The sequence below is a fragment of the Crocodylus porosus genome, unplaced genomic scaffold (genome assembly GCF_001723895.1).
Source record: "Crocodylus porosus isolate Cpor-Errol unplaced genomic scaffold, CroPor_comp1, whole genome shotgun sequence".
Lineage (NCBI taxonomy): Eukaryota > Metazoa > Chordata > Crocodylia > Crocodylidae > Crocodylus > Crocodylus porosus.
Window position 1 is genome coordinate 60294313 of NW_017728931.1, and position 11634 is coordinate 60305946.

Consider the following 11634-nt stretch of genomic DNA (forward strand, 5'->3'; position numbering starts at 1 on the left):
AACTCCTGGTCAAGCTCGGGACTTTGAGTGGGAGGTCTGTAGTAGACTCCCACCGTTGTGTCCCCTGTGCCGAATTCCCCACGAATTTTTACCCAGAGGGTCTCTAGCTGTCCATGCCGGTTGCCAACATCAGCTTGCAGGGACATGTAGCTTTCCTTCACATTTAGACGATCAACTGTCCTAAGGAACAAAGGCACATTATAATAAGAGCTGGCTGCTTTTTTGGCTTGAATATTTAAATCACCAAAAATTCAGGTGTGTGTATGTGTGCGCGCACGCGCTATTTTGGCTTGACTATTTAAATCACCAAAAATTCAGGTGTGTGTATGTGTGCGCGCACGCGCTATTTTGGCTTGACTATTTAAATCACCAAAAATTTGGGGGGGGGGGAGGGAAGGGGGTGTATGTGTGTGTATTTGCTTCAAAACAGAAGGACAGTTACCTAATTGTAATATTAAAAAATTACAAATAAAGTATAAATTCAACAAAGGAAATGTTTTATTCAACCTAAAACAGCATTTTTCTTTTTCTCTCTTCTCCTCCCGGTATGGTCTGTGAAGTAGAAATATCAATCATTCTTATAGCTCTGACTATAATCTTTTATGTGTTCCTTTGCTAAGGATTAGAATGGGTTGGAAATTTTCTGGCAGAAAGTTTTTCTGGATAAGGCTGGTTTAGTGATCATGGGAAAGTGTGAACACATTTTGGTTTTGAACTCTAAACCAACATTTGGAAAGATAAAGGAAAATTTCCTTCAGACAAAAAAAAATGATTTTTGGGCTGTCCCACTGTGGGTTTGTCCACACCATGGTGGCAACATGCCCTAACAGAGGCATGCACAAACACACCTCACCTGCCTGCACCTACTCCCACTCCTACACCTAAACCCAGAAATATACCAGTGATGCCATTCTGCAGCCATGCCACACACACAGGCCTGGAGACCAGTCATAGAGAGTTATCCCCAGAACAGCATCACCAGCATATGAAAATGTTTAGCATGTGGAAGTGGGAGCAGGTAAGAAGGCATGGGGAATGCTGTTGCTGCAGTATAGACATACTCTTAGGATCCAGTGCAACATGTGGCTGAAATGAACCAGTTCTTGCTTATGCAATGGGACCAACACCCAACTCCATCTCAGATAAAAAGCAGCTTCTTTACTTTGGACATACTTTGGATATACTTTATCTTAAAAACAATACACTCCCACCCCAGATGAAACTCTGAACCTCTCTACTGAAAAAGGGGTGTCTACCCCCCCACCCTGAGTAGGGAGTTTCATTAGAGGAACTTACCCCCCCAACTTTTATGTATACTATTTAGGCATATGCCATCCAAAATTGCTTTGCCTCCCTTTTTTCTTTTGCTTCCATATTACCATGCAAACTACTGTCTGTGCCCGTTATTACCTCTACATCTCTCTTTACATTACTGCTTTCCAGAGTTCTCCTTCCCAACGAGTCTCTGCCTGGCAGATTATTTTTTCCAGATGTATTAGCCTGTATGTTTCTCAGATAAATTTCATCTGGCTATTTCCTGGCCACAATTCTAATCCTTCCAAATCCCTTGTATTATTTTTCTGTCCTCAGTGGTGTTCAGGGTCCCTCCCAATTCAGTACTATTTGCAAATTTCATTAACATGTTGTCCACTACCTCATCCAGAACTTTAATAAGGTTATTAAATAACGTTGGCCTAATGCTGATCCTTATATTGGCCCCATGAGACACCTTGCCCTAACTTAATGTATGGCTGCAGATTGTATTTTTTGTTTCTGCTCCTGCCAGTAGCTTTCAAGATCCATAAAAGGGGGTAGATTCAAGCCAGTCTGGATTAATTCTGAGTGTATGATTTCATGAAACACTGTACAAAATACCTCATTAAAATCCAAACCAGTCACATCTCCTGCTGTCCCTTCAGGCATGGCTGCTATTCCAGTACTGTCCAGAGGCCTGTTAATTCTTTCAAAGAAAAACCTTGCACTCAAACAATGCAGTCCCATTCCCAATTCATCCCACAATCACCATGGAAATATGCATTACAGCCTTAGCCATCTGTAAATTAAAAGCATTCCATTCTTAATCATCCCTGAAAATGCCAAAAACAAATCAGGCCTCTCATTGGATCTAACAGCGCTGAATATTTTTTTAAATTGTCATCCTGGTTTTAGGCAAGATCTTTCTATTTTCAGACTTCTATCCCAATAGATAAAGTAAGAAACATACAGAATTAAAGTGCATATAATGCCTCCTTTACATAAGGAGTTATGTTATGCATGCACTGGGGCATAGATGGGGAAAGCTGACTTCACGCAGAGGAATGGGCTAAACAATCTTTTTTTCTATATCATTACTGGATTTACTTGAATCCAAATGACTCCAAATTTAAGATGCTCGCCCCAGTAATTAGATTCTATACATGGAAATGCATAAGTTCACTATTATTTTCCATGTATAGAACCTAATTATTGGAGGGGTGTCTTAAAGTCATCCCCCACATTGCTGCACTAGGGAAAGCAGTGGCAGGGGTGAGGAGCTAGACCTCTGTCTCTTGTTATCCTGGGCCTGGCCTTCCCAGCTTGTTTCACCACCCCTTGCCCTGCCATGCCTGTGCCTGCAGCCTTGCTGCTTGGCCCCCCTGTCCTTTGCCCCCCTGTGCCTGTATCTGTCTGTGCCTGCCCCACTGTCACCTGCCCCCCACCACATGCACACCCCTGCCACCTACCTTTTGTGGTGGCTCTGCACCAGCTTCACCTCCAGCTCTGGGGCAGTTAGTGGCCCTGGCCTTGGCCCCAGCCCCAGCCCAGCCAGGCAGAAGCAACAGTGGCAACTCTGGGCCCACCCATGTCAGGACTGGAGGGGACAGAGCTGGAGCAGAAGGTGAATGGTGGGAAGGAGGCAGGCAGCAGTGGGAGGCAGGTTGTGTGGTCTCCCCCATGCTCCTCCGCTTTGTCCCTCCACTGCACAGTCTCTCCCACATGTGAGTCCAAGTCACTTTGGCCTGCGGCCGATGTTGGCTCAGCTCTGGTTATGGCCTTGGGCCCAGAGCCAAAACCAGAGCTGAGCTGCTGCCTTGCCTGCGCCAGTAGTTGAATCTAAGATGAGGCATGTTTTACTCTCATGTTGACTGGGGGAGAAAGACCTTGTTTTGGATTTGAGTGAATACAGTAGTTACAATTTAGCTGTTTACTGACTTCCGGGCTGCTTCTGAATCCTGTTCTGGTCCCCACAGATATAAATCTTGGCTATGGGCTGGGGACAATTCCTCCAGAACAAGTTCAGCAAAAAACCCGGCATTAGGATTGGGGAAAATTGGGGTAAGAGGAAGAAAGTGTTCAGGCTTGCAGAACAATTCATATGTAATCTAAATAAGTTTGCTATATAAATGACAATGAAATTGGGAAGGACTGTTAACATGCTGGAGGATGTGAGCATAATTCAGAAGGATCTCGACAGGTAGGAAAGTTATGCTAGAGATAACAGGATGAAGCTCAGTGTGGTCAATTGCAAGGTGCTACACACTGGGAGGAATAATCAAAAACACAAATACAAAATGGGTGATACCTAGCTGCATGGCAGCTCTATGGAAAAGGACTTGGAAGTCTTGGTAGACCACAGACTCAATATGAGTCTGCAGTGTGATACAGCCGCAGAAAAGGCGGATGAGGTTTTAAGCTGCATCAATAGAAACATTCGGTTCAAGACACAGGTGGTGATAATGCCTCTCTACTTGGGACTGGTTAGGCCTCATTTGGAGTACTGTGTGCAGTTCTGGGCTCCTCATTTTAAAAAGAAGGTGGAGAAGTTAGAGAGGTTCCAGAGGCAAGAAATAAAGATGATCAAGGGCTTGAAAGGCAGTTCATATGAGAAGAGGCTGAAGGAACTAGGTATGTTCAGCTTGCAGAAAAGGCACTTAAGAGGGGACATGATCTCAGTCTTCATATACTAGAAGGACTGCCATAAATAAGAGGGAAGGCACCTTTTCTCTCTCTTGCTGCAGTGGACCAATGGCCTGAAGTTACAGCAAAGTCAGTTTAGATTGGATATCCAGAAAAACTTCCCCACTGTGAGAATAGTGAGTCAGTAAAATAGACTACCTAGGGAAGCTGTGGACCATCCATCACTGGAGGTGTTCAAGAAGAGGTTGGATAGCCATTGGTTGGGGATGATTTAGGTATATCTATGCCTGTTTTCTACCATGAGTATCTCCCATGTTTCAAGGCCTTGCTGCTTGCTCTGTTCCATCCCGCCCCCCCCCACTTCCCTGCCCCTACTATATGTGTTTTTAAGCATCCCCAGAGGCACTGGGTATTGGCTGCAGCTAAGGATGGGGACTTCAACTGTGGTGTGCTAATTCTTCCACTGGAAACAAAACTGGAGGTTCCTGGCCAGAGGGTCTTTCCCCTCCGCTCAAGATCAGAACAACTGCCATATTTAGGATCAGGAAGGGATTTTACACTATGATCAGACTGCTATGGACCATGGGGGTTTTTGCCTTCCTCTGTAGCAGGGGGCATGGCCCTCTGCCCTGGGACCTCTTGAGTGTATATTGACAACATTTTATAGAAGCAGGACATTGGCTGCTACAGTTCCCCTGCTTTACCTGTGACAGGTTAGGCTATTAGGCCTATGTTGTGTCAGGGTTGAGGGTAGTCTTATGTAGAGTTTAGTTTATGGTTGTATGGGATGGTTTGAACTGAATGAACCTGCTTTAGTCAGCAGGTTAGATTACATGACCCCTGGAAGTCCCTTCCAACCCTACTTCTCTATGGCTCTATGACTATGCATTAGCCACTAAGGGCAAAGGAAGGGTGCAAGGGGGGGAAACAGTGGTTCCCAGTATGGGCACAATGTAGATAGTACAAAGTTGGCATAAAGAACATTGCTACCTCAAGTCTTCAAAAATCACAAGTCTGCTCCCTCAAGAAATCATATGATTGTTTAGAAAATGAAGATAATCCATCTGCTAATTTGCTTTCTAGTTTTCATTTGCTTAAGCTTTTCTCTACAACATTTCTTTTAAATGAGAGTTTGAGAATCTCTTTTAGTCACATAACTTCAGGGTCTCAGAGCTTTAAAAAAAGCTTCAAATACTTGGTACTTATAGTGAAAACTGCAAGAGCTGGCAACACTGCATGAAGCTGTCCCGTGTGTCAGGAGACCCAGCATCTATTCCCAAAGAGAATGTGAAATGAACTGTGGGGGTTCTCCAGTTCCTACAAGGGCAGATGATGACCTCACTGCAAGTAGCACTCAGCAGCCCTTTTGTTATCAGGCACATATTGAATGGGGTATTGGAAACAACTGCCCCCTTTCCAACCTCTAAATGAGGGATAGGGCATATTGGTAAGGCTACCCTACCTGGTCCAGGATATGGAGAAAAATTTGTTCCCTCGTGGTGCCAGTCTTGCATTCTTCATTGTTACTTAACTCATGGAGTAAATAAGAACAAGGAGACACTACCTGGCCCTTCCATGTTCTCCTCACAGGAAAGCCACATGCCAGTGTGGAAGTATTGGAAGGCAAAGCGGTCATCCCCGGTCTCCCAGCTGTAGTGCACCACATCCTGGGATGAAGAGTTGTTAGATCCTCCATCAGCAGACACATGGACACCAATGCACTTGGTAGCTTTGCCCTTTCCACATAAAGGTTTGGGCACTTTCTGGGTCCCGACACACCAGTAACTGCTAAGCAAGGCCGTGGTGGAGAGGCTGAGAGCCAGCAAGTTCAGGGCTACTGCTAGGAAAGCACGGCGCCATGGCAGGACCTTGAGGAGTTCCATCTGCAAGACAGACATGAAGGATTCACATTCCAGACACAGGCACTGTGCCTCTTCCCATCAAGTTACGGATATATGGCAGTGGAAAGAGGCATCTCATTGTCCCATTCAGTAATTAGGGACCATTTCCTGACAGCATGATACCTTAGACTATGGAAAAGCTTCTCAAAGGAAGCAGTTCAGCCATTTAAAGCAGGCCTGTATAGTAGTACTGGCAAATATACTGCGTCTCTCTCATAGGATGCTAACATAGTCCAAACCAAAATATCATTGGGACACACTGCCAGGGCAATGACCCTGCTCAGTTGAACAACATATGACCTTTAGAGCTCATTGGGGGTGATCAGAGTGCTCCATGTTTCAGCCCATCTGAAAAGGAGCTATTTCAACAGCACCTTTGCATGGCAGGGCAATGGTCCATTTCTCACTCCAAGGGGAGATCACCCCTGCCACTTCTTGCAGAACCCTGGAATGCTCTCTTGAGGTCTCCCAACTATGCATGACAAACTACTTAGATATTATCTGACTGTATGCCCCCTTCTTATGCAATCAGGCCTGTGCTTTCTCCTATGAAGCATCTTCTTGGTACAGCACAACTTTCCTGTGCTTAAACATGTGGCTCCTACCTCTCCAGATGTGTGACCTCCTTGAAACCTATTTCAGTTGAACTGCTTACCATGAATGACCCATTGAGGTTCTCCTGCCCCCTGACCTCTACTGCCTCATCTATCTTTCTGAGCTACTCAAAGCAGGGACTACTCTTCTTTTTTCCCCAGTGTTTGGCAGGTACCTGGCACAGTGTGGGCATTATCATAAATAACATTAGACTAGATGCTGCTCCACCTGTGATAAGTTAAAAGGACACAACCCAAAGTGGTAAGGTTAGAGGCATGATATTTACTCTGCTTACCAGAAAAGCCTGTAATTCTCATCAGAAAAGGACAGTGCCTGAGATGGAGTAACCTCCCTTCCGTGAGCAGAATTTCAAGAGCCCTCCATCATCCTGAGAAAACCCTGCTGGTGGCAGAAATGTGTCTATCAAAAATGCATTCAAACACAAGAAACCCTTCAATTCTTGAGCTGCCCTGTACCTGGCTCTTGTCTCCTCCCTGTCCTCAGGTTCCTTTTCCCCTCATTTTCAGAACAGCCATCTCCTATTATTCTGGTCAATGACGCTGGAAAATCTGTTGCCATCACTACCAAGCTGTCTCACAATCTGAAAGCAAGCTTAACTTCACCAGTTCCATGAAGCTGACATTAGACAGCTGCACACTAGTAAGGGCTTCTGACTAGGACTGGTAGAAAATTTTTGGTGGAAAACTGGGGTTTTGACAAAATATAAATTGTTGTGCGAAGTGTCTGCGTGGCTCAAAAATATTCCATTTCTTTGAGCCCCCAAAATACAAAAGCTTTTCTTTCTTTTCAGTTTTCACCAGATTTTGCTCAAAGTTTTATTTTGGGTTTTTTTCGTTTTTTTCTTTGTTTGTTTAATTAAAAGGTCTTTTTTCCCCCGGCCAAAAATATCAATGGGACTAATTTAAATATTTTACAAGAGGAAAAAAAACCCTAGTGGTATCATCTTAGAATTTTTATCATTTTGTAAATTCCTCAGGATTGGGAAAACAAGGGGATAAAGAAAATGGAGAAGACAAAGGAGTTAGATCAGAAGGTGGAAAGAGAAGAGAATGAGGACTTTTGGAGGGAAAGGAAAAAGGAAAATTGATCTATGTCATCATCAGAAGAGCATTATCAGAAAAGTTTCCTCCTGCTGAAGCCAAGCTCTTGCTGACAATAACTAATCAGAGACCTTTTGAAGTTAACCTCTTTAAATGAAGAAGAGTAGAATTTACCTTGCTAATGGGTCCCTGAGGTACGGTCGTTTCTCTTGTGGATGGCAGAGATGCAGAACACCCTCTCTGCCTTGGTCTCTCCAACATATACTAGCTAGATCTTCCAGAACCAAATCGTTACTAAACCCCTTTCTTTTTCATCTCCTCCCCGTAACCTCTGCCAACACCCAGTGATTATTAAATGCTATCCTTTCAGTCAGCAGCTGCTTTCTTGGAAATGGGCATTTTATAATCCACAATGCAATCAGGGCGCATCTGTTCTCAGGGATTAGATGGGAAGAGATTGGCGTTCCAAACCAGGATTAAGCACAGGGTGACCTGCATTCACTCAATAAAAAAGTTTGAATAGGATGCAGAAGGGACTCTAGTCCTTCCCATCAGATGGCTTTGTGGTAGCCATGTACACAGTGAATCACTGCCTCCCAGACTAAAGCCCGGGGGTCCAGGTGATCTTATCCCAGACACTACAATATATTGCATGGGCAATCTATAGCTCCAGTTTTGTGTCTCAGCAGGAAGACAAGGGATTGAATGGAGTATGAAGGCTGAACTCTGCTCAGGACAACATAAACCCAGAGGTGAGGAGAACTGAGGCACATGAAGCGAAAGGGGAAAGCTTGTGCTGTTGCATCTGCCCCGAGGACTGAGTATTTGGGACTCTGAAAGAGATTGAACCAGCTCTTCAAATTTTCATTCAAAATAAATAGCTGGTGCAGTATGACAAACAGCCACAAGATGGCTTCACCGAGTTCTCACTATGACCTATGGCCAATCCCGAAAGAATGACAGAAGCACCCATAAGGCACACAACACACCCTGAACACCTGGCTAACTGGAGAGAGGGGGGTGTCCTTTGGTTTGTCAAGTGCAAAATGGAGTGTCCTAATATTGTTCAGAGGAACCATAGCAGACTATTTGTGTATGAGGCCCAGTATCCTGGCATAACCAAAGAAAACAATGATCTATAAAGTCCTAGATCCTAGTTTTGACAAGTCTCACCTCTAGGTGCTGGACAGCCTAGAATAAAAAGAACAACGGATGCTTTAAAATCATAGCCCATTTTCAAAATATCATCCAGAGACTAACAGCTACTGCTAAAAATCCCACCCTACCTCCTCCATGATCCTTTTGTCCTAAAGCAGGAGGAATGAGAACCCTTAGGTCATAGTAATTCTAGTTACTGCATAAGATATTATTTGCATATAACTATTGCTAAGCCAGGTTAATTGGTAGTACGACTTAATGTGTGGGCACCACATTGACTGTGCTTACGTTCTTTTAATTACAAGGTTGTGTTCATTACAAATGCCACTGTCTTAATAAAGAAGGTATGACAACATGTGATATTATATATAAAGCCTTTTCAAACAAGATAGGCAATTATTTTTATAGGTTAACATTTCCAAATGCAGATATCTGTATACCAGCAACTGAAGTACCTATTTGGAGTATGAACAGTGTTTAAAAACTCTAAAAATCTAATTTGGTTACATGCTGCCTAACTTTCAGCATATTAGGAAGCCCATGGAAATCAATGGTACTACTCACATTCTTAAACTGGTGCAGATGCTGAAGTATATTGCTGAAATTATTTAGGTGCCGACAGACAGATACCAAACTTTAGGTGTCCATGCATGATTGAAAATACCAAGCTTCAGAGCCTCATGGTGGCAGATATTTATCCTACCAGGAGGTGGCAACCTTTCCCCATTCTTCACTTCTCTTCCTTTCTCTTCTCTTGCTACTCTTAATTTCTATCATGTGTCAATATTTCAAGAGAAGGAATGCCCAGTTTATAGTCTTCATCTTTCCATTTTTTTTATCTTCCTTTTCCTTCATCAAAAAGAACACACTCTTTGTGGCTGCCAGGCTGAGATTTTTCAAAAGTGCTTATCTTTGTGAAATCCAAAGTCTCGAGAAATTATAAAATTATGAAAAATTAACAATGGAGAAGGCCTAATAGATCATCATCTCTGTCTTCTGCCAGTGCAGAAGTGTTTGTTTTTGCTATATAGCTTCTAGTATTCCATCATGTTCCCTTTTAACTATCTTAAGCAGTGGGGTTTCCATCAAGAGATTATTTTACAATCTAATAGATTTTCATCTTCAAATATCAGGAAAATATTTTATATGTAAAATTCCTTTAACTCATTGTTATGTTATTGCTCCTAAACATCCCTTCATGGAGCAGCATGGGGCCCAAGCATTGGGGGGGTGGAGGGAGGGTACACTTGACCAGGGCTCAAAGATACAGGACTGGCAGGCCCAGGCTGCAACCCTGTTATCATGAGCAAAAAAAAAAGGGTGGGGTGTAAATTGTAGGCCATGCTTGAGGATCTGTATGGAAAGTTATGGGGGGCTATATGGGGTCTCCACTGTGAGATTTGCTGGAGCCCATCGAGAAGCAGAACAAGGGAGTTTCTGGCCAGTAGAGCAGAGAAAGCGTGCTTGTGCAGCTCATTCTAGGACTCCTCCTTTGAAAGACAGAGGGGTTTATGCTTCCCTATGTGACTTGCTCTCTCAAGAACTACAAGTCCCAGAGTCCCTTGTGCACAGAGATGGAGAGGGGCGGGACAAAGCACCAAATAACCAGGGACATTGAGCCCAGGGACAGTGGCAGCCACAGTGCTGCTGGTAGGATTTACAGACCCAAAAGGGAGCAATGAGTTAGGCCTGGTGGTCTAAACATTGCACAGAGAAGAACTGAAACGGGGATAGGGTTAGTGCCTGGAAGGAAAGGACATTTCTTTCTCTCTCTCTCCCCACCCCCCTGCATGCCTGGCTATAAATACAAATTAGGGAGCCAGAAACCTAAGGAGGTAAAACTAAGGGAACTAAAAGAAGCTAAAAGACACCAATCAATCCTCCAGTTTTTCAAAACAGACAAGGCCTTTCTCCAGTCTGGCTCAGGCAATACACTACCTTAGGAAGCAGATGAACAAAAGCAAGGTGGAAATGATTTTAATACAAAGACTGTGTCTGTATTATGATGATGAAGAAAAGCTGCCAAATGTGTCATGTGACTCCAATCTAATGCTTTTAAAAGATAGTCAGGTAATATCACCTTTAGCACCACTACATTCAGAAGAAGGCTTACAAAACACAGGAGAGAGTAGTACTACACAATCTGATTGAGGGTTTTTCAAAGGCCCAGGCTTGTGGCCTGAACTGATAACAGATTCTGTCTGCCAAAAAATTGTTCTATCTGGTGTCCCGACTTTTGAAGAAATGTGGGAGCTAGCAAAGTCAATTCCAAAAGATGTTGGTGGGCGTAAGTATCCTGAATTTCTTCTCAAGTGTAAGACTTCCAATGGAGAACAGCTACCAAGAGACTGGCTTGTTTGGAGTGCTACCCAATCAGGCGCTGTATTGTTTTCCATGTCAGTTATTTTCTGACAGGAGACAAAAACCATGCAGAATGCCGGCAAAAAGTGAAGGGTATTCACCAAATGTGACAAAATGCCAAAAGCTATATAATGAACTTCCCGAACATGAAAAGAGCATCGAACATAAAACTCGCTACCGCCAGTGGAAGGAATTACAGCAGTCACTGTCAGGTGAACGTGGAGTGGACAGTGCTGTTCAAAAACAACTATTAAGAGAAGCAACAAGATGGAAAGAAATACTGGGAAGATTGTTGTATATTACCTTATATCTTGCTTCAAGAGGTTTAGCATCCCAAAGGGATAATAATCTGATAGGTGACCCACGCAGCCTGACAGTATCACTCGTGACCGTTGGGCCAAAGTCAAACAGAAGCAAATAGAGCGCAAAATAACGCAAGGATGGGCTCATTATCTCTCATGGGAGACACAGAATGAGTTTACTGAATTATGTGGTAAGAGTGTGCAGAAGATAAGGGTGTGTGAAGCTTCGGATGATGATTCGATTCAGAGGAGATACGGCCCAATTTAGTGGCCGAATCTCCGAATCTGAATCAGATCAAGGGACCAATTTAAAGGTCTGAATTGATTCAAAGCTCTCTGAGAGCTCTGATGATTCGAACA

At 43.6% G+C, this 11634-nt stretch overlaps 1 protein-coding gene across 1 annotated transcript in view; it reads right to left on the bottom strand.

Annotated features, from left to right (window-relative positions):
* GSG1 (germ cell associated 1) overlaps nucleotides 1-6882 on the bottom strand; it is a 21128-nt gene extending 14246 nt beyond the window's left edge. The window contains exons 1-2 of the mRNA XM_019545200.1: nucleotides 6688-6882; nucleotides 5462-5780 (exon numbers count right to left, since the gene is read on the bottom strand). Of these exons, the coding sequence (XP_019400745.1) occupies nucleotides 5462-5780 (319 nt within the window). The 5' untranslated portion in view covers nucleotides 6688-6882. The remainder of the gene's footprint in view (nucleotides 1-5461; nucleotides 5781-6687) is intronic.
* Nucleotides 6883-11634: the final 4752 nt, after the last annotated feature.